Source organism: Cavia porcellus, unplaced genomic scaffold (genome assembly GCF_034190915.1).
Source record: "Cavia porcellus strain 051 isolate PalLab524CR breed Dunkin Hartley unplaced genomic scaffold, mCavPor4.1 scaffold_1, whole genome shotgun sequence".
Taxonomy (NCBI): domain Eukaryota; kingdom Metazoa; phylum Chordata; class Mammalia; order Rodentia; family Caviidae; genus Cavia; species Cavia porcellus.
The window spans coordinates 165,221,926-165,249,259 of record NW_026947484.1 but is presented as its reverse complement, the minus strand read 5'-3'; the positions used below and the strand labels follow the sequence as shown (position 1 = coordinate 165,249,259).

General features: G+C 50.0%; 1 protein-coding gene across 8 annotated transcripts in view; it reads left to right on the top strand.

Moving 5' to 3' along the window:
• Window positions 1-27,334, top strand: part of Patj (PATJ crumbs cell polarity complex component) — a 198,154-nt gene that overhangs the window by 41,260 nt on the left and 129,560 nt on the right. For 7 of the 8 annotated variants that reach the window (XM_063259666.1, XM_063259664.1, XM_063259665.1 and 4 more), the window contains 5 exons: window positions 586-717; window positions 14,091-14,300; window positions 16,726-16,842; window positions 18,288-18,668; window positions 21,755-21,872. In XM_063259666.1, coding sequence (XP_063115736.1) covers window positions 586-717; window positions 14,091-14,300; window positions 16,726-16,842; window positions 18,288-18,668; window positions 21,755-21,872 — 958 coding nt within the window. The remainder of the gene's footprint in view (window positions 1-585; window positions 718-14,090; window positions 14,301-16,725; window positions 16,843-18,287; window positions 18,669-21,754; window positions 21,873-27,334) is intronic. The other variant, XM_063259667.1, reaches the window with a different exon arrangement.

Here is a 27,334-nt window from a genome sequence, read left to right as displayed (position 1 = left end):
CCTATTTTATGACTTTGACTCAGTGATTTTTACCCCTTTTGGGGGTTACATAGTGCCCGAGGAATTGGAGTTTTTTCACTTCATTTTTCCAGTAAAGATTTTGGAAAACTCTTTGGAGTCTAAAGACGTAGTTTCTCTGTGTCCTGTTCTGCCTGTCTGTGTAATGGTAATTTCCATCATTGTGATTGTGAGTCCAGATATTGTTTTTAAATATCTTATGCACTTCTACTTTGTATGATGTTTCTAATTCTACTTAAATTGCATATCTTTCCTTTTATGCTTCTAATGGGATGAAAGACCTCATTGAAGTATAAGAGGTCAGTGCTAATACTTTTAATGAAACATGTACTTTGCATTTTTAAAAAGCCTGTGTGAACAATTAGCATTTTTAAATGTTTGGAGTTTCATAGAAACCTTGTCACGACTGTTTAGGCCTCAGTGCATGGTGCTTTTAACAAGACCATAAAGAAAAACTGCATGCCAAAGAGAATGCCCTGGTTTGCGAAGAAGCTCTGAGACTCTGCGTGCTTTCATTCTTTTGAGAACGGGGGGACGGTTCTGAGGCTTTTCTCCTTGGTGTTCCAGGTCGAGCAGAGTGTTGATGCCAATACCGAAGAGGACGATGACGGAGAACTAGCCCTGTGGTCTCCGGAAGTCAAGATTGTCGAGCTGGTGAAAGATCATAAAGGCTTAGGATTCAGCATTCTGGATTACCAGGTAGAAGAACCCATGTGAGGGTTTTCTGTTTGTTTTTGTTTTGTTGGAGGGATTGGCTTATGTTAAAGCTATATGAAGAAGTAATTGGTTTTTTATTTTATTTTTTGTCTTTCGTTTTTATTGGTACCAGAGATAGAACTCACGACCGCACACTTGCATGGGAGTGCTTATGTCGCTGAGCTAAATCCCCAGCCCCAAGAAGTACTTGTTTAAGGCACCCATTGACTTACGCAAAAGTGAATCCCAAAGAAGGGATATTATATTTCTTCTGTTGTTAGCTTTAAAATTAGTAGCTCTGGGTGCTGGGGATGTAGCTCAGCGGCACGGTGACTGCCTGGCAAGTGTAAGGTCCTGAGTTTGATTCCCAGTACCTACAAAAAAGCAAAAAACAAAACAAAACTACAATAATAGTAGTAGCTCTGAAGTAATTTGCACTAAGCCAGCAGCTGTAGTAGCTGCAGTTTCATCTCAAGCTGCACGATGTTTCCCTCGGCCAGCAGCGCAGTAAGTCTCCTTCCAGCCCCAAGCATTCCTCAGATGGCAGCGAGGCAGAGCCACCGGGATGCACACCCGATCTCCTGGCAGATGTGGCGGCGGGTGTTGGTTGGTAGAGGCACACTCTGTACCGTCCTGTGGACACATCAGCAACACGAATCAGGGCACAGTGGAGCCTTTCCCCTGTTGGAGAGTTACCAGAGGGGAGGAGAGATCAGTACTCATGCCAGCTGGTGTAACACAGCTAAACTGTTTCAAAAGCAAATCACAACTGATGCCAAGTAAGAGCGCTGTATGTCCATTAGAATATGGTATATTGAAGAAATAAAGTACAACTGAAACCTTAAATAAAATAAAACTGGTAGCTCTTAGTGACCACAGTGTTGGATGACATAAGAACCAGACAGTACAGAAAGTGACAGTTTTATGTTGTCTGGGGAGCAATCTGTGAGACTTTAGAGAAGAGAGCTCTATGGGTGTTTTAAAGTGGGGGCCCCTAGCTTTCCTGAGATACATTTCGCCTGCATAAGGGGATTTTAGTGTATTTGTGAGTTGTGCAACCATCTCCTTGGCTTCTTTGTTTTGTTTTATAGAGACAGGGTCTCACTATGTAGCCCAGACTGGCCTCAAACTTGCCATAATCCTCATACCTCAGCCTCTCAAGTGCAGGAATTACAGGCGTGCGCCAGCACATTTGGCATAGCACCAAGTCTAGGATATGCTCAGCACCCCCAGAAGCAACCCCATGCACATTAACAGTCACCCCCAATATCTGCGCCCCTTCCTTCCCTTTGTGTGAGGTTTTTGTGGCTTTGCTCACTTGTTAATGTCAATGAATTTAAGCAAATAGAACTGTTCTTGGTGAAATTGTGTTTACATGGATCCTAAGATCCGGCACCTGTACAGTTGCGGTTGTAACTCGGGCAAAACTCCTGACCCATTAGGGGCCACACAGGGGCACAGCACACGCCACCCTGGTTCACCAGTCACTGTCACGTTTTTAGGCCGCTGGTGATTTGGGGGAATAAAACTGTTGGCCCGAAATCTCCCCTTCACATGCACATTTCAGGATTTTAGTGCTGCCTGGGCTCACCATGGCTTAATAAAGCAGAATGTACTTTATCAAAGCACATAAAATGCCAAGCAGCATAAACATCAATTTTTAAAAATATAATAAGGCAATTGGGAACAGATGAAAAGAAAATCATTTTGATCGTTATGTAAGAACATTGAATTCTATGTTTCGGCAGTGCGACTCAAAATTACTAAAATAAAATAAATGGCATGTATTTCACTTTTGCTGGCATATGCCTGTGCCAAACAGCCTCTCTTTTATAGTAACTTGTCTTTGGACTATTACTGAATTACAAGTTGTTGATTCCAAAAGAGTGTTTTGGGAAACATTTTTATCAAGAAATACCAATACTGTCAGACTCCGGGAGCTGGGACGGTGAGTGGTAAGGCCTCTGAAGGGATGGCAGAGCCTTTGTTCCTCCCATTGTGTAGCATTAGTACCTGGCAATAGTAACTAATAAATATTTGCAGAATTTGGGCACTTCAGCTGCCTAAAATTAACTAAAATTAAATGAACACATTCAATGGGAGTTTGTCAAGCTTTTTACTACTTGAGTTTTAACACCGTCAAGATACAGTCTTAGATATTCAGCTGCTTTTCCACTATCTTGTGTGCACACACACACACACACACACACACACACACACATAAAACATAAAGCTTTTTGAGGTACGGCTTTGCTGTGTAGTCCGAGCTGGCCTTGGCCATGAATGAATCTCCTGTGTACTGTCAGCTGGACTTGAACTTGCAGCCCTCCTGCCTCAGCCTCCTGACTCGTGGCTTTACAGGTTTGTGCCAGTGTGAGCCACACACCAGGCTCTGGCTCACCTTCTTCTGCAGTAAGTGTGTGCCACGCAGTGTTTGTGCTCCCAGTGACATCACCTGCAGCGTCACATTTTGAATATTATAGTGTTATAGCAGAGAAGGACCTCAGGACGTAAAGCCTCAGGAAAGGTGGAAAGAGTAACTTTGTGGAGAGCTGGCAGGATTCTGCACGTCTGCCTCGTCTTGTGTCAGCGATGGTGATGGTGTGGGCTGTGTGGGTAGGGAAGTAGGAGGCGTTCACTTACTGTGGAAATGTGATTTTACCCATCGTCCCATTTAGAAATTAAATGCAAACATTTCTGATGCCATCCCCACAGATGGGCCGTCCTGCAGAGTGTTCCTCTGGTCTCCCCTTTCACAGCCCACTTGGAGCAGGAAGATGCACAGGTGGAACCCTTGTTCGGTGGCATCTGAGCCTCCTGTGGAGTCACGTCCCCCAGGGGTGCAGCGCCTGACGAGCCTTGCGTGCGTTACCCAGTTATGGGTCACTGCAGAAGTTTGCGTTTTCCATAGTGGGCTGAACTGTGGGAAAATGAGAGTGAGCAGATGCAGGGGCTTGAGCCGGCCCAGGATACATGGTGTGGCTGCCTTGTCAGGCCTGGGGTGCTAAGGGCTGGGGACATCCTGTAACTGAGCAGAGAGCAGAGCTGGATTTGCTGCCGGAAGTGAAGGAGTTTGGCTGCTACAGAGTTCTAGAAGTCAGTCACATAGTCAATGTGGAGAAATTCAAAAGGCATCTGAAATTAGATTGGGGTAAAGGAAAATGACCAGCAGAAGAGAGAGAAGCTGTAGATTGAGACTCTAATTTCTCTGTAGGCCTAGGGTCAGGTGAAAGTAGCTTTTGTTGGCCCTGATTTGAATGGAGGAAGAAGCAATACCGGTCAGTCTCAAATGTCGTAGACATGGTGGGAAATTCACTGCTTTCGCTGTGACTTGGAACCTCACTGAGAAGGGGGAGGGTATAACTGATGGTGAGCGTTACCTGCAGCCGATCCTGGCCCTGGCCGATCCTGGCTGTGTGCGGGCGCCCTAGCCCACTCACCAGTGTCCTGGCGCACTTTCTTACCAGGTTGCACTTGACTCATCTTCATTTAAGAAGTGAGGAAACTGAGGCACAGCGAAGTTAAGTCTCAGTTCAAATTCACGCAAATAAAATTAGAGGTGGAGCTGCAGCCGCTGCGAGACCCCAGGCCTCAATCCTGCAGCCGTAAGGCCGCACTGCGTCTTTATTGGCCAGGGGCGTTTCCATGTGCAGTTTATTACCAGCTGCCCTCGGTAAATTTATTACAGCAGATCTTCCCGATTCTGTAGCTTTGAAAAATTTCCCATTTTAAAAACTAAGGTGCTTGGTAGTATTCTCGTCTTAGCGCTTAGATAAAAGTCCAGCATTTATTAAATGTTATTAATACAGTGTGCTCATATGCACTGTGTAAAGGCTAGCGTTTATTGCTTTAGAAGAAAATAACAGCGAGTGGAAGAACCCTAAGTTTGTGCAGGTAATTTGTTGTGGACTGACGTTCAGTAATGAAACAGTCATGAGGGAACCTGAGTGTGATTTTTAATTTCTACCAAAAAAGCTTGAAAAAGTTTAAACTATATGGATTTTACCTTCAGTTAACCTTATAAATTAAGCATGGCAAGTAGATATTTATGTATGTTGAACTGTGAATAACCCCTCAGGGTTATAATTCACGGGAAATGTGTGACATTGGCCAATTTTTGAACAGTAGCCATGATAGTGCCACCCCTGGTACTTCGGAATTTCAGTGATTTAGAAGGTAAAATTTATTAAGCAATAACTCACCTCTCTCCCACACCTATTCCTCATTTCCCTTCTCTCCTGACTCCACATTTGCTAAAGCAATGGTTTCAAAGACTTTGGGTATGGCTCAGACAGTGAGAACAGTAGAAACAGCTCGGGAGCACCGCCGCTGAGCGGTGATTTGTATGCAGATACTGCTGGGAGCACCTTCAGGGTTTCCAGGTCCAAAGGCAAAGCATGGCAAATTAAAAAGAGAATAGTGGGAATGTTCCTTTGTATGAAAATGAAGTTTTATTTCTAAAATAAAACCAATGGGTTGTAACATCAAAATAGAATACATGTGAACTATGTGGTGTTCCTGAGGATTGGGGTGTGGTACTGTGTGGCTATAATTTGTGAGAAACACTTGCTGCACAGTTTTGGCTCTTGGCTCTTGGGGTTTTGGGGTGTGTGTGTATGTGTGTGTGTGTGTGTGCTGGAGAACATACTCAGGGCTTTGAGTTTGATGGGCAGGTCAGTCTTTTTTTAAACTTTTAGGAGGAGATTATATAAATCTCATATATCTTAAAATTCGCCTTCTTTCTTTTCTTTTCTTTCTTTTTTGTCTTTCGAGACAGGATCTCACTGCAATTTAGGCTGGCCTTGAGCTCACTTTGTAGTTCAGGGTGGCCTTGAACTCTCAGCAATGGTCCTGCCTCAGCCTCCTAAGTGCTGAGATCATAGGCGAGTGCCACTGTGCCTGGAGGCTTTTTTCTTATATTGGAACAGAATGGCTTTCTGAGCAATGTCTCCCCTCACCCTCGACTAAAATGTTTTGTTTCTGTTTTTTATTTTGAGGCAGAATCTCAGTATGTAGTTCAGGCTGGCCTTGAACTCACGTAGCCCAGGCCAGCCTCAAACTCACGGCAATCCTCCTGCCTCAGCCTCTGTAGTGCTGGGATTACAGGCATGTACTACCATGCCTGGATTATAAAGGTTTTTATCAGAAGTGATATTTGCATATAGCATGAAAATTCAAAGATACATAAAAGCATCTGATAACAAATATATTTACTTTTGAGCATAATCCCTGTTACCCTTTAGGTAAAAACCAGTCTTTCTTTTGTGTTCTTCCAAAAATACGTCCTGAGTACGTGGTTATATAATTAATAGCCCTGCTGTTATTGCCATGATGTACAGCGTTTCAATGTTTTGACACATAAATGGGACATGTAAACACTTTTTTTGGTACTGGAGATCGAACTCATGACCTTGCGCTTGCCAGGCAGGCGCTTATGCTGCTGAGCTAGATCCCAGCCCTCACTGTCAGACGCGTTTTAAGCACCAGCTCTTCTCTCAGTTACGAATTTTCTTCTTTCACTTTGTATTTATGGAGCTACCTTATACTCTTCCTGGCTGCACAGTGTTTCATTGTTGATGCATGGGGTTTACTTAATCTGCCTGCTTTATCCAGTGAGTGTGGGAACAGTTTAAAGGAGGCCGCAGAGGAGATTTGTGGAAAACTGGGTAGCCAGGTGCCTGGTGGGTGACTCTGCTGGTGGTTTTCCGTGGTGTGGGCAGAGTAAGTGAGAGCACTTTGTAACTCTCTGTTTTGTTTCAGCTTTTTAGATGTCGGTAGTTAATTTGCTGGCCTGTGCAGGCACGGGACATCAAGTGCCTGTGCCCAAACATGTGCTCATGTCTCTTCTGCCAGTTGTAGTCACATCAGAAGGTGGAGCTCTAACATGCAGGAGGGGTGTGTAGGACTTCAGTTTTTGTCAAGAGAGCCAAGATTTTTTTTTCTTTTTGTTTTTGAAACAGAGTCTTGCTGTGTAGTTCATGCTGGCCTCGAATTCACTGTGTAGACCAGGCTGGCCCCAAACTTGTGATGATCTTCCTGCCTCAGCCTCCTGAGCACCAGGATGGCAGGAGGTGTGGGATTTGGGGAACACATACTGCTGCCGGCTGGTAGCGCTCACTGCCTCTGCAGCCCAGCAACTTCCTGTTCCTCCCAGCTGACAGGGGCATGGAATCCAGGATGCAGACTCCCAGGTGTTGGCATCATTTGAGCTGTGTGGATACAAAGAGCGCTAACGTTAAAAAGTCAGGCCCAAAACAGAACTTTCTTCAGAACCTAAAATTCGGAGGTTGCTCAGAGTGCAAGCGACAGTTTCCCATTCACATCCACCAGCCCCAGTGTGTGGCGGCCGCTTTGTTTTCCTCCTTCCTTCATGGAGAGCTCTTTGGGTCCTGGCACCCTGCAAGGTGCTGCCGCATGGCCCTGTGTGTGCTCCCTGCCCCCACCCGCCTCATCCTCACATATCTGTATATCTGTAATTACTCTGCATCATAACAACTTCCAGGTAATGTAAATTTTTTTCCTGAAATATGTTGAGGTATTTCTTATTTATAAATTCACATTGTGATTGCTGCACACACCATGACGTCTGCACCTTACCCACTTTCAAAGATCGGGCTTGGTGATGTGAGTGTGTCACGGTCTCCAGTGAGGTCTCTCTCATTGTCCACTTGGTGGGCTCCAGTGTCTTAGCCAGGCAGCAAGGCTTCCAGATGGAAGGCGTTCTCTGGTTCGGCTTGTTCCCTGTTCCTCGTCCTGGCCCAGGAGGGAGGTGAATGCGTAGGTTATCACAGCAAGTCACCAACCGCTCAGGAGAGCACGGGCTGCGCAGACAGGGAGGAGTGGCCAGGAGGGAGTGGCCCAGGGCAAGATTCCCCCAGTCAGGCTGAGCATTTTGGTCCTCCTGCCTCTGAAGGTAGATTTCTGAACCACCTGGGGAGATGCAGGACCCACCTCCCCGACCTCGCTCCCTTCCTGGAGGACTCTGGTCTCCGCCACTCACCCGGCTGCATCTCCCTGTGCCCAGTGAGTGGCTCAGCGGCACCTATCTCACGCACAGTGTGGAAAGCTCTCTCCTGTGCCCAGCAGCACGTGGGCAGCAGCTCCGGTCTGGCTGGCCTAGTGTGCCCTGCGTGTCTGCCTTGCATTCACTGTGGAGTCACATTTATTTCTCTCCTGAGCGTGGACGCTTGGATTGTTGGTGCCATCAGAAATCAGAGCGTCCCAGTGATCTCTAATCCACCCATGAGCACCCCTTGTTGTTCTTGTTGTCTCAGCACAGCAAGGGGAGAAAAGATGTTTTGCAATGCATCTTATTGCGTGTGGGGTGCGTGGTGTCGTGTGCTTTGTTTTGTTCTGTGTTCTGGTGACTGGCTGCGCAGGAAGGAGGCTGTGTGCAGTTGGTGACTGAGTTCTTGGAATATGTCACCAGCTAAACTCACCATGTTCACAAACACTGCGCATTTCTTTCATGGTTGGTGGAGTGCTTGGTGTTGTCTGTCTTTCCCCGCTTCTTTCTTACAGTGCTTCTGTGGCTATAGAAACTAAGGACAGATATGCCTCAAGGTACAGCGTCGGATTAGTGACGGCATTTTGGAGTTAGGGGATGGGAATCCTAATGTGTGCATCCAACTTTTCCATTTTGCTTTGGAGGAAACTGAGTCAGAGAAAGGAAGACACTTGTAAAACTATGTAGTTGGGTGGGGCCCAGGGTGGGGCTCACAATTGTCTCCATCATTGTGGGGGGGGGTATCTCCTTTGTCTTGCTCATGTTTAATCTTTGGCTTTTTTTTGTCTTTTTGAGACTGGATCTCACTATGCAGTTCAGGTTGGCCTTGGGCTCACCTCGTAGCTCAGGGGGGTCTCAAACCTGCATCAATCCTCCTGCCTCAGCCTCTCCAGTGCTGGGATTATAGGCGTGCACCACCACACGCAGCTACCTTTAATCTTTGAACTCCGCTTTCTGACACTGCTTGCGGTGAAGGTTTTAATTCACGCTATGACCCACAGCTGCTGCGGACCCCGCGGAATCCTGAGGTGTGTGCCTCTGTGTGTGTGTCAGCCTCACTTGGCCCCTCCTTCTGCCCTCTTCCCTGCAGAACAAAACCATCATCTTGTCTCCCTTCGGAACTTAGCTGCTTTCTGTATTTCCCATTTCACCCACTTCCTTGAGATACTGTTTTGAACTTTAGCCATTAACCGATTTGGATTTTAATTAACTACTGCTCAGCTTGAAAAATAGTGTCCGTGTTTTATTCTCCCAGAAGCTCGGATCCGGCTGTCGCTGTTTGCGTGGTTTTCTCAGCTGGCTGTGACTGAGCTGGAACCCTCTCCTCCCAGTGTCACCTGCAGACTTCCTGCTGTCTGGGGTTAGCACGCAGACACCCCATGCACGCTCCCACACCAGCGACAGACTATCTACCTGGTCCTGTGGCCGCCTGCGTGGCCGCTCCCTTCCACACAGCACACGCTCCCTGTCCCATCTGACGCTGTGTGCCTGGAGCGGGGCTGTCGCAGCCTCAGCACCAGCATCCTGGTGGCACTTCGGGGAGGCCTGGCCACAGGGAAGTTGAGGTGGCCACATTGCCCGGATTTTTCCTCTCGAGGCTCCTGGCAGCTTTGTGTTTTAACAGACCAGGCGACATCAGATGCCATGGTGGTCAGAGCTACAGGGACTGGTGGCTACGATTTTGTCTGAGATAAGCTAGAGTCTACTGCTCAGTGACCTTGCTGCATGGGGTTTGAATTCCTGTCCTGTCAGTGGTTTAAGCAGGTGTTAGAGCCAGAGCAGATTTTTTCGAAAACGAGGTTGTTTAGTATTTTGATTGTGGGTCTTATACCTCAATCCTCCCCTCACAACTCAGGAACAAAGCTGCAGGATTCAGTGTTGGGGCAGTGCCTCATCCCGCGCCCTTGCCTGTTGAGGAGGTGCATCTGCCCTCATTGCCTGCCCCTCTGGATATCTCCCTGAGCCCTGCTTCACCTCTCCTGGGCGATGCTGGAGGTCTGCAGCTAGGTTTCCAGCCACCTCCTGGTGAGTGTGACTGCCTTCTGGGGTTCCTAGGGTTCGGGTTTGGCTGTGGGAGAGCTTGAGGCAGCTCAGCCTCCACCCTGTGCAGATGACACCCTGCTCTCAACTTTGGTTCAGGCAAACCTGGGTGTCTCTCTGATCTCAGAATGCACACAGGTGTCTGCAGAACGCTTGGTGTGGTGGCTTCCACATCTGTGTCACTGGGTCCCAGGTCCTGCACTCTCCAGGGCAGGCGGTCTGGAGAGGCTTAGGGTGATCAATGGGTTAGGGTTAGGGTTAGAGTTAGGGTTAGGATCAGTGGGGACCATGGCCAGCTCTGTGTCCCCTGCCAGGACAGTGTACTCTGCTTGGACTGAGGCAGCGGCCTCCGGGGTCTACGGATGAGTGTGAAAGGACTGGGCCCCGAGCCTCTTGAGAGGTGACAGATGAGTCCCAGCCTGCTTCACTCTAGCAGAGCCCTCTCCCTAGGGAGAAGCAGCATTGCTCTGATTGCAGCAGCATCAATGGGAGAGTAACCACCTCTGGCAGTCGGTGGGGTCGCTTAAGTTTCTTCCTTTCCTCTGGGTAGGGGGTGACAAGGGAAGCCACTCGAAGTCCTAGGAGGCGACTCTTCCATCGTGCTTGGTGGGGCTATTGGAGGGTGGACGGTGCTCATGCTCGGTGGCCGGTGGCTTCCTTCTCACTGCCTCGTGGTCTGCAGGGAGGGAGGTGCCACGTGACTACCACACGCTGTGCCTGCCACTCTCAGGCTGCTGCGTGGAGGCTTCAGAGCAGCATTGGAATCGTGTTCTCTTTCCCCTAATCATAAGACCATTCCAGTAATTTCAATGAACTCTCAGAAGCGCAGCAGCAGGGAGAGAGAGTGCAAGGTGCTGTCGATCCATCTAACAGGAGGCCACAGCGCCTCCTAGAGGACCGGGACAGTGAGGACGCAGCACTGTGCTTTAGGCCATCTGTCTGTCCATCAGAGGAAGGAGCCCAGGTCTCCGGTGTCAGGTAGCGGTGCATCAGAGGAGACGTAAGGCTAGGGTGAGCCTGGTGGCCAAGACAGACGAGGGGCAGGGGCAGAGTGGCCACCATAGGGCAGAGTAGCCACCACGTGTCACAGCCCGGCTGCAGTGGTTCTGTGCCGATGGCATCAGGTGGGCCCATGGGACAGAGCCGCAGGTTGGGAGGACTCACTGCCCATAGTGGAGGAAGGACTCATGCTGCCTCGGAAAGTGGGTGGCCAAGGTGAGATCCTAGGGCGCAGGCTGCTGCCCGCTGACCATGACTGACAGCTGCCTAGGGAGACGGGCTGCTCCCAGGTGCTGGCAGTGGGGGTGAGGAGGGAGGGCATTGGACCGCAAAACCAGGGGACAGGAGTCTGTCTGTCTACGCAGGTTTCCTGAACTCCAAAACGGTACCTGTATGTAATAAATGGCGAACATTCCTATCCCCCAGGACCTCAGGGCACCCTGTGTGTGCCTTCTCCCTGTGTGGCAGAGCTGCCCAGATGGGGGTGGAGGTCCTGCCCATGCCCTCGGGGCTTCTGAGTCACGGGCAGGCACATGTCGATTTCCTAAGAGCTGTAAGGACTGTGACTCAGGGTGATAGATTGAAGCAAGCACACTGCCCCCGGGGAGCCCATACAGTAATGCAAGGCCTTTCCTGAGAGAGACAGTCAGAGGCACGTGGCCACGCTGATTTCTGAGGCTCTGCAGTTGGTCTCTAGTGCCCTCTATTGGCTACTCATCTGTTTAACGCAACATTTTTTTTTTTTAACCGCAGCATTTTGATTCTTGACGTGTTCCTGGGAACATTCCTTACCACAAAGAAAAAGTTACAGATTTTTTAAAAATTGTATTTATTTATTTGTTTGTTTGTTTGTTTTTTAAAACAGAGTATTGCTATGCAGTTCGGGCCAGCCTTGAGCTCACTTTGTGTAGCCCAGGCTGGCCTTGAACTCACAGCGATCCTCCTGCCTCAGCTCCCACCTGAGTGCTGGGTTATAGGCATGGACGTCACAGCTGGCTTGGAAAGGTGTTATCTTCCCTGAGCTGACTTCCATTTCCATTTTCTGTTTCCGTTGTTCCCTGAAGCACCTTCCTGGTTACAGAACTGTTAAAGCAGAGCTGTTTGTTGTAGTTGTACAAAACTCAGTGTGCTGGCAACCCACCATAGGCGTTATGCTGTGGCCACTCCAGGAGAGTCAAGTCCATTCTTTAGGGACCAGGAGCTCTGCACAGCCCCTGGGGGCCTTTCCTGTTGGTTCCTGGTTCTGCTCAAATCCATGTAGTGCTTGGGAGGTGAAGCCTGGTGTGTGACTCACAGGTTCTGGGAGACCTTGGAGAAACCAAGCACTGCCACCAGAGCCCGGAGCTCACAGACCCCAGCTCTGTGTCCTCCAGGTCGTAGCACCTTGATTCTGCCATGCCCGCTCCTGCACTGGAAACACACAGACTGCTCTGCTATGGGAGTCCCCACGATGCAGCTCCACCCCATCCTTTATGCCTCTCTTCCCAACACTGTCCTCACAATGGCCGCAGGGCCAGTGTCCTGACCACTTCCTGCTGTGCTCCTACCTAGCAGGGCTGTTGCATCCTGAGACTCAGTTTCCTCAACTAGGAAACTCAGACCATGGATTCCTCTGTGTCTTGGATTTGTTGTTAGGAGAGATGAGTGGTGGTTATCAGGCTGGGTACATAATATACTGGAATCGTGGAGACACGAGTTGTTTTGTGTTGTGTTTCAGAGGTAGTGGTGCAGTACTTTTGCAGAATATGGACCAAACACAGGGAAAAAGGCACCACGGTTAGGAGGCAGTTTATTACTCCTGTGGGTGCCTGCCTAGGATTTCTCCGAAAGCATCAGAGCCCTGGACCGAGGACATGGCTCAGTGAAACAGTGCCTGTCTGGCAAGTGTGAGGTTGTGAGTTCAATTCCCAGGTTGTGAGTTCAATTCCCAGTACAAGACAGACAGACAGACAGACAGACAGAGAGATACAGAGAGACAGAGAGAGACAGAGAGACCCTCCCAGTGAGACTTTAGAGCTTTTAAGGGAAAATGAGCAAAGAGGTACAAAGGCAAATTTGGCGCATGTGATTGGAGGGTTGGGTGACGTCCTGGATGGCTGAAGGAGTTTAAACATTTCAGGTTACATCACAAGGCTATCATTTATAAAAAGCATGAGTTATATGAAGAAGAAATGTTCTGTTACATTATAAGTTACATTTCAAGGCCATCAGCACTAGTTACACAAAGGCAGTAAAGATGAGAGTTGTACAAAGTGACATTTGAAGTTACATTGTAAAACCACCTGTTAGAGAAGCTTACACAAAGAAAGGAAGGTTCTGTTTCCAGGTTTGTCCGCACATGTCCGCTTGGTCTTGGCGGCTTTCTGGCCGGCTTCCATTTAAAATTTAAAATTTTCCCCTTTCAGTACTAGGGATGGAATCCGGGCCACCTGCACAGCAGGCACAACCAGAGCCACATGCAATTGGAGCTGCTAGTATTAATCCAGTGGAAATGTCGCTGTCACCTCTGTTACCTAATGAAAAGATGCAGCCCTTGAGGTGCACAGGAGACCTCCATGCTGGCTTTGTTGCTAGGTTCCTTCTGCTTATTGGAATGGTTCTGAACTAGAGACACCACCTTGTCCTCATTTGGGGTGTGTTATTTTAAGACACTGTGCATGTGTGTACATGCGTGTGTGTGTGTGTCATGGGGTCAGACGCAGAGTGTGCTCTGCCCCAGTCTCGTTTCCAGGCCTCAGTGAGCTCACTCTCTGCCGTGATGGAGGCAGTGGCTTCCGTGTCTTTGCTGTGCGTCCATTGCTTCCTTTGGGATCCTGCACAGTGCCTGTAGTTTCTTCAAGCACTTCTCTTAGAGCAGTGATGATGAACCTTTTAGCGATGAGTGCCCAAACTACACACAAAACCTGCTTATTTATCACAAGGTGCCAAGGCTACAGTTAGACATGACACCTGACTGCTGGCTAGCTGGGCTGGTGTCAACAGAGGGCTCTGAGTGCCTGTAGCAATACATGTGTCATGGGTTTGCCACTACTGTCTTAGCCAAGGGAGCAATGGTGGCCTCATCTCAGCCTGCAGTGTTGCAGGGCCAGAGCACTGCAGAGGTCCCTCCTGCTGTCCTTGGATCTGCAAGAAATGTCAGGTCCCAAAAGTCTGACCAGAGAGCTTGTTCATGTTGAGCACACAGCTGGTATCCTGTGAAGGACACAGGAGCCGAGACTGGCTTTGGCCTCTTTCAGAGTGTGAGTACCCAGTCCCAGCAGGCCTGCTGCACACAGCCACCCTGGCCTGCACCGGGCTGCGGGGAGCTGACCTGTCCCGCCTTGGTTCACAGGACCCCTTGGACCCCACGAGGTCAGTGATCGTGATCCGCTCCCTGGTAGCGGACGGAGTGGCAGAAAGGAGTGGTGCACTCTTACCTGGGGACCGTCTGGTCTCTGTCAACGAGTACAGTCTAGAGGATGCCAGCCTTGCAGACGCCGTGGAGGTGCTGAAGGCCGTGCCCCCAGGCACCGTGCAGCTGGGCATCTGCAAGCCACTGGTGGTGAGTGCTGCTTGGCTGATGTGGAAGTGACAGTCCTGGGATGCTGAAGGAGGGGGATCTAAGGGAGATGTGTGTGCGACCATGGGCTCACAACATCCAGAAACTAATGTCCACCCTGCAGGGTTTGGGGCTTGAAGGTCACGGTCAGGACAGGTGCTTAGTGCGTTGTCGGCTCCTGGCTGACACCATAGCACCTGTCAGCCTGCATCCGGAGCCCTGACGATCCAGCCCTCCTGAGCTTCACATGCCCCATGGGGTTGCTGCATGTGGCTGGAAGTCACACACTGACACTGTGACAGAAGGGGATTCTCAGGTATACACAATGACCCACACCATGTCCACCAGGCCTCGTCTTCCTGCAGCCTCTGTCACATGCACAGGCTGGGCGCTGATCTCAGCTGAGGCCGAGCTGAGCAGGAACCCAGTAGGCACCTCCAGCCCTGTGCCCTAGGCTCTCGGCCACAGTGCCCTGGGGTTCCTGTTTAGGCCTCGTGCAATGTGTCTGATGCAGGCGCTTGGTGACTGGTTGATTGCTGGCAGGATTCAGGAGACCTGGACTCTGTCTCTGGCCATGTGGCTTCAAACCCATGGCCTGCAGCCTGCCAGGAGCCCTGGGGAATGGCCAGGCACCCAGAGAGGCTGCTGAGTCCTTATGGCCTCAAGGGCCTGGCTCTCCTCCTGTCCTGTGTGGCTCCATGCAGCCGTGCACACTGAGAAGGGCGCTGTGGGAGAGGTTCCATCTTGCAGTACAGCATCCACTGCTGGGAATCTTCCTAGCTTTGAAAATCTCCTGTCCTCTGGGGTGCATTGCCTGCTGCAGAAATGCCGGCTGTGCACCCCAGCTGGTGGGCGGAGGTGGGTGGCTGTGCTCATGTGGGAGGTTTCCATTATGTTTATTTTTGTGGCTTTGTGTCTGCAGTGTGGTGACGGTGCTCTTCATGGGGCGCAGGTGCACAGATAGGACAGGACAAGACAGGTGTCCATGCTCCTACAGCCTTCTTTCCTGCACCTCTGGCTCCCTTCCCCTGCCGTTACATGGGGGCTCTCCTCTAAGACAAACCTCGGGACCCTGAAGCCGGGCGTCCTGCAGCAGGAACCTCCTCCCAGTCACCACACCTTCTGCTTTTGTTCTTGGTGCCAGAGTTTGAACACAGGGTTCAAGTGGCACCCTGGCCCCACATGGTACACGAGATGCCCTCACAGTCCCTGGCCTGGTCTGGCACTCCAGCTGGCTGGCCAGGGTCATCACACCGCTGAAGCAGGACCTCAGCTTCTGGCTGTGTGGTACATCAAGCTGCAACAGTCAAGCAAGCTCCTACCAGGGCTCACTGAGCCTTGTGGAGCCTGGGGCATGGGGCAGACGGAGCTGGAAGGCACTGTAGCTCCTCATGTTTGCAGCAGGGGGCTGTCCAGGCCCAGGGTTCTGTCCTGGCCCTGGGTGGACATTTTGGGGAAGACACTAAGGTTGGCATGGCAGAGAGCCTGCAAGTGTCTGGCAGCTGTAGAACCAAGCTGTTTATTCAAGGTAGATAATACCCACCTGTTTAATACCTGGGTCCCACAGGCCAACTCAAATGAAGGGACTGTTGGAAACGTGGTGACTTCAGAACCAGGGCTGACCTGGTGGCGGGACTGTGGCCAGTCAGCCATGGTTTCTCTTGGTCCAGTGGTTCATGAGGCTGAGTGCCCTTTGGGTGGATCACTGAGCTCCTGGGCTTGCCTTGCCCATCAAGGAAGGGGTCCCAGCACGTGGTCACAGGACCCAGGCCCAGAGCAGACAGCTGGTGCTCACCTTCTGAACAAGAACCAGCTAATTACCTGATGCTGGGCAAGCCACTGTGCCCTGAGCCAGGCGTGGTGGTTCACATTCTCATCCCAGCACCTGGGAAGCTGAGGCAGGACGATTGCTGTGAGTTCAAGGCCAGCACAGGCCACACAGTGAGTTAGTTCAAGGTCAGCTTGCAGTACATAGCGAGACTTATCTCAGAAAAACGGGAAATTCTGCTTTTCAGATTCCCTCTTAGAGAAACCTTTTCTCCTTCTTATTTCCAAAAAATCTCTTCTGACTTCCAAACACCAATAAAAACAAAGCAGAAAATGAGTGTGCCCCTTTCCTCCCCAGTAAACAATGTTAATCAGAGCCCCACTCCTAGAGTGTGTGTCTCCACACTAGGTGCACGGAGTGGGTCTGAGGAGAGATGGTGAATCCGTGCACCAGGCCGTGTGCTGGTGGTGACTTCCTGGGGTGCTCTGAGAAGGCAGGGAGCCCAGACCTACGTGCTACCCCTTCACTGTGAGAGCACCTTGTTCCGTGCGGTAGCTCTCGTGCATTTTGTTGTGTGCTTGCATGAGATGAGAATGGACCCGAAGAGAGCTTGGGTTGCCTAATGGAGCTGCCTGACGGTAAACATGGTTTGCATTTCAGGAAGATGAGAAAGAAGGAAGCTGTCAAGCTTTGCAGTCAGGCAGTAACGAAGACGAGGCCGGACCTGCAGGAGCCACAGGAGACGTGGAGCTGCCTCTCCTGCTCGAAGCCCCCCAGGTAACTGGTGACTTCGTTGCTGTGAGGGTGATTTGCTGTGCATTGAGGTTTCTGTAGAGGAGAGCAAAGCTCGCTGCCCCTCCCTGGCCAAGTGTTCAACAACCGGCTCACTTGGCGTCATTTTTTTTAGACGGAAGCCTTTGCCGTGTCACCTTCCGTCTCCACACGGCACAGGGCTCACTCTGTGTCGCCCATCTGGGCTAAATCCCGAGGAGCTGAACATGTAGCTGAAAGTAGACCACACTTGAAATGGAGCTGCACAACCGACTTTCACCTTCCTTATCTTGTCTTATAGGCAGTATATTTTGGTGCTTTATCTTCTTCCTTTTTTTTTTTGTACCAGGGGTCAAGCTCAAGATCTTGCACTTGCCAGGCAGGTGTTTATGCTGCTGAGCCAAACCCCCGGCCCCTAACTTTTTTATTCTTAAGTGAACCAGGCTTTTCGTCCTTTGCAATTAGGGGTGGTCTTGTGTCAGCTCAGCAGTAACTGGTGGTCTTCGCAGTATCTCACATTGATCTATGTCCTTGGAACATCTGTTACTTTTTTTTTAAGTGTAGAATTTTTGGATAAACTATTTTAACCATGTGATCTATTCAGCCACATCCTCTGACTGCATTTCTTTAAAGAAATAACCACACTGAAGTCTTTGATACACTGTACTAATTGAAAATCCTTGCCACAACAATGTTTAGCTGAGATAAAAGTAAGGTGAAAGTGGGTTTATCCTAGGAATGTAACCTCGTCTGAAGGGGTTTATCCTGGGACTTTGTGCTGGGGAGCACATGGTGGGTAGGTTTAAAGTAGGAGTCGTCATCAGCTCTTGTGGGGAACTGGCCCTCACCCGCTGGCGAGGTGCTTCGTGAGGCAGAGGCTCTCAGGTCCTCAGGTCACCAGGTGTCTGTCTCTGTCCGCACCTGTGTGCCTGTTACCGTTTCAGCAGCAGATTGCCATTTTGCTTGGTGAATACAGAATTTCACCATGGTTGCTTCTTTTACGATGTTATTAGCACAGGTGGAAGCATATTTCTATTATAAATGTAAAAGAATCCTGGTTGACACGTGCTGTCCATGGCTTCAGCTTACCTTAGCACAATTTTGTGCATTTAAATAACCATACTCCCTTCCAAGTCACTTATGGTGACACCCGGACTTGCTAGGAGTGCTTTCTTGGGTATTGGCTTGAAGTGAATCTGCTTATTCGCTGCTTTTTGTATTTGGTGCATGGATTAAATATTTAGCAAATTCCTTTCACGTGGTTAATGGATAATGCACCTGGAACAGGCTGATCACGTTCTCTGGGCAGATCTCGCAAGGGTCCCAGCCTTTCAGGGCTGTGGCTTTTGCGGACTGACTTCAGTGGTGGCCAGCCCTTTAACTGCCCAACCAAGGGCATTGTGAGGGCCAAGGCAGGAACAGGCTAACACAGCTGCAAGTTCCATTTTCAGGGATTTCGAGATGAACCGTACCTCCGAGAAGAGCTTGTAGACGAACCATTTCTAGATTTGGGGAAGACTTTCCGGTCCCAGCAAAACGAGATCAATGACAGCCCGGAGGCCTGGGAGATGCAGGAATTTCTGAGCCCGGCACTGCAGGACCTGGGCGAGGAACAAGAGATGCTGGTGGACGAGGAGTATGCACTATACCAGCACCGCCTCCAGGCCCTGGAGCTGCGCCCCGCCTCGTCCCTCCAGGATGCTACGCCCACGCCGACCTGCCAGGAGCTACACTTGGGTGCACAGTGGTTGTCTGATGAGTGTCCCGGTGGTGCTGAGTCCCCAGATGCTAGGTCCCTGCGGAGCGTGTACTCCACCGACGTGCAGTACATGGTAAGGCATCACCTCACAGCATCCACACCTCCCCTGCTCTCCCTGCCTAACTTCTGCTAGCTTTCAGAAACAAAGTGCACAATGTAAAGGTCCTCTGCTTGTCAGTCCTTGTTCACAAGGTCCCCACAGTGTGCACCTGTCAGCAGGAGTCTTCGTTATGCAGCATTGCATAGGGTCAGTAAGCTGCATCTGCCTTGGGCAGGGTTCCTCCCTCTCAATCCTATCTCTGGAGCTCGGCTCCTAAAAGATGATTTCTAACATATTTCTGAGCTCTCAAATGCTGATTCTGTAGTTGCACATTTGCAGAATGATGCTTTTCAAGACTGCGTTCTGGGTTAAAGTTGTGACTGAGAAAGGCAGGCCCCTGATTAGACTTGACTTGGACTGTATCAGTTGAAAGTATCCGTTAAGATCAGCATGCCTGGGGCTGGGGATTTAGCTCAGCAGCATAAGCACCTGCCTTGCAAGCAGGCAGTCATGAGTTCGATCCCTGGTACCGATAAAAACGAAAAATACAAAAAAAAAAAAAAGATCGGCATGCCGAGAAAATGTCCCCCATGGCACTGCAGGGCAGTGCCTGCCTCCCACGGCATGCACCCTGAGCACGTTCCATCCTGAGACGGGTGGGAGACGGCTTCGACTGCTCAGTTGGACCCAGGGCCTTGGGCACGAGGAGCTCACCAGGACAGAGTGATGTGCAGGTCTCCCTAGACACAGACCCCCTCTCCATACTCTCCTCGGGTTAGAGCTTCTCTCTAACCCAGAGCCATGGCTGACAGTTGGCCAGAGGAAGAGCACACAGCTGGACGCAACCTGATGTTCTAGAAACTGCTGAGTCAGTAACTGAGTACGTGAAGACCCTTAATGTTTAGCATGAACATTTTTTACATGCAGTCTTTTCCCCATAGGGAAAAGACTGTAACAGGAAGTTAAAGAGCAGAACTGTATGTGGAAAAAAAGTTCTCAAACATCTGTAGTTTGAAATCCTCTGAGTATTGAAATTAGCAACAAAGGGAGATACCTATTAGGGTAATCCTTATGAAACTATCTTTTTTTTTAGTTAAAATGATCAAATCTTGCAGTTTCACATTGTTCAACATAATAAGATCCTGAGAAAATTGAATGTGGCATTATGCCATAAATCAAAGAGAATTTAGAGAAAATCACATCTCAAGTGAGGAGAAAACACTTCAGGATAGACTGTGCACACTGACAAGCCAAGATTTCTGTCTTGTACATTAGATTGGAAATCTAAAATGTTAAATAAGTTAGCACAACTAAAATTATAAAATGATAACTAGTCACTAATGCCACTGAAACAGGAAAACTACTGTAATGATCAAGTGGCGATTGAAAGACTTTAGGAATCACATATACAAACTCCAGCATTAAAATGAAAGGCCACAGGTATGAGTTAAAAGTGTGATAATCATTTGTAAAATCCTTGACAACAGACAATCCATTGTATTGATACTGTTATGTAGGCACCTATATGAATTTCAGCTTTGGTCTCCTAGATGGAATTATGTTGCAAATGAATTAACATAATAATAATTATAGCAGCATTCTAAGTTTCTTAGACCAAGACTATCTGAAGTTTCTGGGGTGTGGATATAACTCACCAACATAAGAGCGTGCCTGGCAAGTACATAGACCCGAATTCAATTCCCAGTGCTAAAAACAATTTTTTTAAAAATAAATAAATCAAACTTACCAACCTATATCCCATCTGTCCCCAAAATGTGTTTTAAATTTAGATATATTAGCTATAAAATTTTTTGCATTTTTCTTCAAATAATGAGCTTTATCTTCTCACCAACAAAAGAGCAAAAAACAAAAGCTAACAAAACTTGTTACACAAAACAGAAAAACTATTTTTAATTGAAAACATGGTAGCTTCAAAACTGGTAGCTCACTTATGAGTTTATTAACTCTAATCTAGGTCTCTTGGGCGTGTGTGTGTGTGTGTGCCGTGCGTGTGCATTCATGCTTGCAGAGGCCACAGTCTTCACTGGGAACAGAGCCACCTCCCAGGGCCACTCCTGTGCTGCTGACAGGTGCACCCACTGCCCATTGCGAAGCCCGTGGCCTCTTTTTATGTTGTTTTCTGCAGTTTTTTGAGGCAGTCACTGTGTAGCCCAGGCTGGCCTGTACTCGTCTCTGTCCTGCCTCTGCCTCCTGAGTGCTGAGGTTAAGGACCTCCTGGGTCCCAAGCCGTTGACAGTTCGTGGGAGAGTTGCAGGCCTTTGTCCAGTGGCTCCAGCCTGGCAAGCACCAGGGTGAACCTTGCAGCTGACCCTGGTGCCTGCTAGCCTGGCAGCCCCAGCCAGGCAGGCATGGAGCGCGGAGGGGTCTCCCGGAGTCATCACTGTCCAGCCCCGGCCTCTTGAGCAACACTGTCCTGTGGATGAGGCACCGCCCCTTCCCCCAGAGCATTCCACCAGGACACTCTCCTCCAGCAGGAAGGTTGAAGCAAGCCCTCTTGCTACTGCTGGGCCTCAAATGTCTTTCATGTAAATACTCTGTCCCAGCATATTTTAGGCTTTCGGGAAGACAAGAAGGAGCCCCAGGCAAGTGCTCCCCTGCAGTTTGGCCTGGTAACCAGCCCCAGGCCTGAGCGAAGCTGCAGACAGAGAAGTGGGAAAATTCAGGGATGCAGCTTGGGCCAAGGCACTCAGGGCTGCAGTGGCCGAGCCATGAGACCCAGGAGGCCGTGTGTAGGGACTTGCATTTCACTGCCTCGGTGAGCAATTACTTATGTTCATTCAGTAGTGTTTAGGGGCCGGGGATGCAGCTCAGTGGCACAGCACCTGCCTGTCAAGCCCAGTACCAAAAAGAAAAAAAATCAACCACAAAAAAAACAATTCTCTAGTAGTGTTTAGAAAGTAACTTTTATTGCAGACATAGTGCTTGGAGAGAGCAAGCCTGTGGCCTGGCCTTATGCAGATGCCAGACGCTGGCGCTGGTGACCTCTTGCTGGGGGTGAGTGTGGGCAGCCGGCACTGTCCCTTCTTATCTGGCTGCGTGCACACGAAGTTCTCGGCATTCCAGCGACTGCTAACGCTGTCTCTTTCTTTCCTCTCGAGATGGAAGAGCGGTTTGGCATTGACCCCCTCTCCGTGCCCTCTGACGCCAGTGGCCCACATGGCACATTCGATGACCCAGAGCATCTTGGTTCATCCGGAGAAAGCAGCTTGGATTTAGGTGCGTGGCTTCGCTTGTTATGGGCACAGACTGGCCATTTGCGGTCTCTCTGTTCTGTGAACTTTTCTGAGGCTTTGCATGTGTTTCTGCTGCACAGTATCTGAAAAGGCAACCCTGGCTCAGGTTTCAGCTTAGATTTGCAGGTTCCGCTCTGCAGGGCTTTTCCGTTTCCTCTGCCTCCCGTCATGTTTTGAGTGGAGCCAATTAAAACTGAAACCGCTACCTGACGTTGAACCTCGTCTGCACTAATTCGCCGCAGCGTCTCCACTGCTCCTAAGTGGTGCTGTTAGCTCAGCCCAGGGGCTGTTAAATATTCATAAAGACATATTTTAAACATTTATGAGACATTTCACAACCGTGTATTATAGCCGTCTTTAGTACATTAATAACTTAGTCTCCATCAAAGAATTCTGAAAGTGTGGGCCTCTCCTGCTCCCCTCATATGGGAGGAGCTCTCATGAACTGCTGGAAACTTGACTTTAAAGAGAGTTTTTCTTCACTTAGCATGCAAACGCCCAGGTGGGGAGGGGGCTGCTTTCTGCTGTGTGGTTCCCAGACCAGCGGTCAGAGCTCTGCTGGCCTTTGCCCAGCACACCTGGCTCCCAGGGGAGCATGGGGGGCCTTGCCCTGGGGTGCAGGACGCCATCCAGTACAGCTGCAGAGAGTGACCAGGTGGTTCTGGAGGCCAGTGGGTGACACTATATTGGAGATCACGGCCCTCGTTAGCTCCCTGCAGCTGGCTTTTTCTGTTAGGTGGGGTTGGATGAATCCATCCAGCTTTCCAAGTTCAAGACTGGGAGAAGTGGGACTCAGCCCTCGAGCTCTCTGGGCACAGTGCTGTTTAAATTCACTGCATTTTAGCTCTCTCTGGCCAATAAGCCCCTGAAGTTGATCATGACACACATAAACGAGGGGACCCATCTGCTGCTTTACGGGGGACTATCCTTGTGTGGGCGGGGGCTTTACGCATCCCCAGGTGCCACCCTAAAGCCAGCGAAGCCCCTCCCAACCCGATTCTAGTGGCACAGATGTGGCGCTGTCTGGGGGAGTAGCTGCCTGGTCACCCAGCTGGTGCGCCAGGATGGACTGGAGCGAGTTACTAGGGCCTCAAGAATCAGCAATTGACACTGTCTGTGAGGGGCCACCTGTCCCTCTCTGAACCCTGCCTGTGCCTGTGGATTTGGGGTCCATGTGGGAAATTCAGCATGATCTGTTTTCAGATCTCTAACTCAACTGCACCCCAAAGACCCTTCCTGCAGTGGAGTCACATTTATGGGTTCTGGGACATGGTGTTTCTTTTCAGGGGTCACCATTTAACCTTGGATTGCCTTGGTCACTTTGCAAGACTCTGGATATTTATTCTTGGAGTGGTGACTTTGGGAACAGTGCCTGGTGTGCACATCTGGAAATATGGGTGGCATTTTGAGGCCCCAGAGCCAGCACTTGGGGCAGGCGGGAAGGTCAAATCTGTGCTGACCACCATGAGGAGCTGTTGCTGCAGGGCTGGGCAGAGTTCTGCAGCCATGCATGGAGTTCACTGTGCTCTGATTGGGGTTTTCCTCCGGGCACCCTGTCTGCCTCGCCTGTCCCAGCCCCCTCGCCTGGCTCCCGCAGCCCAGCCTGCCCCCTGGGAAGGGATTTCCCTGCTTGTTATGAGGGCACCCTTGTTGATCTGAGCCAGGGTCCGCCCCTTCCTAGAAGGTTGTCTTAGATTTGTCCATTGCACAGTTAATGTAAAATCACCGTTGGGAGCCTGTGTGCAGAGGGCTCATCCCAGGCCCTGTGTCACTCCAGCGGAGTAGCATGCTCCGCTGCCGAGATGAGATGACCACGACACCCCTCAACCAGCACAGCTGTGTGCCCTCAAGGAACTTGAAACCAACCCACCTGAGAGAGAAATCCGGGCGGGGCACCAGCACAGCATGACTGCAGGACAGGGACCTGGGCAGTCTCCGGGACTGAGTCCAGGATGAGCTGCTGTCATCTCTATCCAGTGTCTGTCCTGGAGGCAGGGACCAGGCCAGCCTGCAGGCAAGCGAGTGGCCTGGCGCTCAGCGTGTTGTCAGCTGCTGGTTTTCCCCTTTGCTGAGTTACTCAGCCCCCGTCCCGCTGCGTGGATTCTCCTCTCCTGTTCCTGGTGCCCGTGGCAGAGCTCTGGAGCCCGCTCTTGGCCAGCACGGGCTTGTGCTATCCGCCTCTTGGTGCCTGTTCTGGTCAGCACCGCAGAAGCCCAGGGACACAGTGCTCGTCCAGCTTCTGACAGTGTATGCAGAGCCAGCGGGGCAGCCATGAGGACATGCCCTGAGAACAGAACCAGCCCTGCTCAGCTCCTCTGCTTTCCTGCAGCCCCCGCACTGGGCAGTGCCGGGCCTGTCCCGAGCCTGGGGCCCAGGAAGACAGCTTGTGGAACAAGTGTGTGAGAAGCCAGGGGAGGACATGAGGGGCTTCTGGGCGATGTGTCTTCTACTGCATGTTTTGTGGGTTTTTTTTTTTTTTATTTAAATAGTCCCTGTAGTTTTCTGCCACGTCTTGAGTGTGGGGCAACAGAGCGGGACCCATAGTCCTGAGAGTCCAGGAGAAAAGCCCCAGCCTCAGATAAGCATAGTCAGAGAGAACAGCCAGAAATGTGCTGGGGGGTGGGGGTGCTCCAACCTACCCATGCGTGAGGTGGGGTAGTTTTCTGTCAGATGCTTAGTTCTCGGTCACCTTTTTCTTCTTTTTCTTTTTTGCTTTTTTTGAGTCATGGTCTCACTGTGTAGCTTTGAACGCCCTGTGTAGCCCAGGCTGGCCTCACACTCATATGGTGATCCTCCTGCATCAGCCTCCCAAATGCTGGGATTGCAAGCATGTGCCCCCACACCTGGCTTGTTACATTTAAAGCACTAACTGAGTGGGCTGGGGATTTAGCTCAGTGGCATAAGCGCCTACCTTGCAAGCAGGCAGTTGTGAGTTCGATCCCTGGTACCGATAAAAACGAAAAAGACAAAAAAAAAAAAAAGCACTAACTGAGATTCACTGTCAGATTCGTACAGGACTTTTGTTTCCTTTTCTAGTCTATCTTTCATCCCCCAAAACTCCGTGAGTCTGGGCCCGTTCTGTGCTGCACACAGAAGTCCTTGTAAAGTCATGTCCATCTCAGAGCAGCCTTCTCTGTATGCACAACTCCCAGCCGATGTCCCCGATGCCCGTTCCTTCCCAGATGCCTCAGCCCCAGCACAGAAGCTTGGCAACCCTGGACACCTGCACAGTGCCTAGAAAGCTCCTGGCCCAGCAGCAGGGACTCTGTGCATGTTTGTTGAGTGAACTTTGAAAGGTGTGAATGAACAATGCCTGTGTTGACACTGGAGAAACTGAAAAGTTTTGGGGGCTTTGGCTGCAGCCGTGGAGTTAACGCTTTGTCTCTCCTCACACTGTTCGCTGGGAAACAAACCAAAGAACAGAAGCTGAGTGAGATCTCTTCTCTTGGGCGTGTCTTCTAGCTTAAATTCTGCCAGAAAGTTTGAAAGCTCTGCAAGAAGCACACAAATCAAACACCACATTTCTTGGTGAGAGTGTGCATTTTACTTCCTATCGCTGCAGTAAAAACTGTACTGTTTATCACATGAACACATGTTTATCACAGTGGTGTGGTGTTTATCTCTTTGAGCTTTCAGCTAACACTTTACTCACATAATTTGTGATACATTTGTTTCTTTCAAGAACACAATTTTTAAAGAAGTAATTTGCAAGAAAAGCATTTTGTTTGGACCCCCAGCTCTTGGCTGCTGGGAGCTGCCCCACACGCCCAGAATGGCCCCTGGCTGACCCTGGCCTGCCTGGGCTCCTCCTGCACCCGGCTGTACAGGGCCAACTCAGCTGTGCGGATAGGTTTCTCTTATCCCTGTTTTCTAGAAGAAAATGAAGAACAACACGGAACTCCTTGGGTTTCTTCCCCAGAGTCTTGCTGTTTTAGGTACTTTCTTTTGGCTGAGACCAATACCTGGCACCCACAACATAAGGAGGACAGGGTTATGTAGCTCACAGTTCGTAGAGGGTTCAGGCTCCAAGGCAGGGTGGCATGCACAGGGCGAGTGCTGCTCGGAGCACCGCAGAGAGGAAGCAGGGCAGGACCAAGGGAGGGAGGGATGCACGTACACACACCCTTCCAGGCCGCACCCCGCGACCCTCCTCTTCCATCCAGGCTTCACCAGCCTCACAGTTAGCTCTAAACTCCTCAGTGGACTGATCCAGTGTTACGTATCACCCGTGACCCAATCATTTACCCAATGCTGTGGCTGATGAGCCCACAGGCTTTGGAGGCATCCAGACATAAACCATAACCTTGCACAGTATTGTGTAGATAGATTTCCAAGCTTTTCCTATGCCTTGTTTGAATGAACAGAGCTGTTTTGGGCTCTCAGTTGATAAAATAAACGGCATTCCCAGGCCCTGCAAGTGTGTGTTTAGAAACCCACAGTCACGCTTCAAAGGTATGGAAAATGCACAGGTTCTGTGGCACAGATGGGGTGATGCAAATGCCCCAAATCCATTCTAAGAATTATGTTAACTCTGAGCTGCTTTCTGTAAATGTTAGGGCCGACGCCGCAGGGAAAGAGACCCCAAGGACTCAACTCTTGGTGAGGGAAAAAAGTTTATTTCCATGCGCATGGGGTCCCCCAGGCAAACAAGTGCGGAGGGCCCCGAGGGGGAATTGTGCAGGGTTTTTAAGGGCGCAAACGGGAGGCAAGCGAGTTTACAGAAGCAGATTGTATTGGTTAATTTTGAGCAGCATAGGATTTGACAGAAATTGATTGGAGGGGTTTGGGGTTGAGTAACCATGGAGACTGGGGGTCCTAGCCCAGTCACTATGTGCCCAGAACAGAACAGTTACTTGTCTTACTTATCTCGTTGAGACAGAACAACCTTGCAGGTGCATTCTTTCTTTTTTTTTTCTCTGCTCTGATAGCTCTGGGGAGTTAGGCATTTCTTTCTGCTCTGCTCTGATAGCTCTGGGGAGTTAGGGAGTTAACCCTTTTATTCCCCGCTCTGGGGAGTTAGGGAGTTAACCCTTTCATTCCCCGCTCTGGGGAGTTAGGGAGTGAAACATTCTTTGCTGCTTTTTATAACTCGGGGAGGGGGTTATAACAGGGGGGTCAACTCTCACAGTAAATTTCATTAGTAGGCATCTGCAGTACATGAAGTTTACATTCATCATAGGAACTGGGTATGTGCAGTTTTTCTGATTTTATTTCTATTTGAGGAAACAGTATGTCCTTATTTTTTACTTAAAAACTCATTTTGATTTAATGTTAAAGAGGTACCTACCGTATGTGTCCTTTGTGCAAGTGTGTGGTGCGTGCCAAGACGCGTGTGCACATGTCCACACTCAGCGTGATTGCTGCACGCAGTGTGTCGGCAGTGACCTGTGGTAGTGGCACCGTGGGCTCCCGGCGTTTACCTGGGCGGAGGTGAAGGACAAGTTT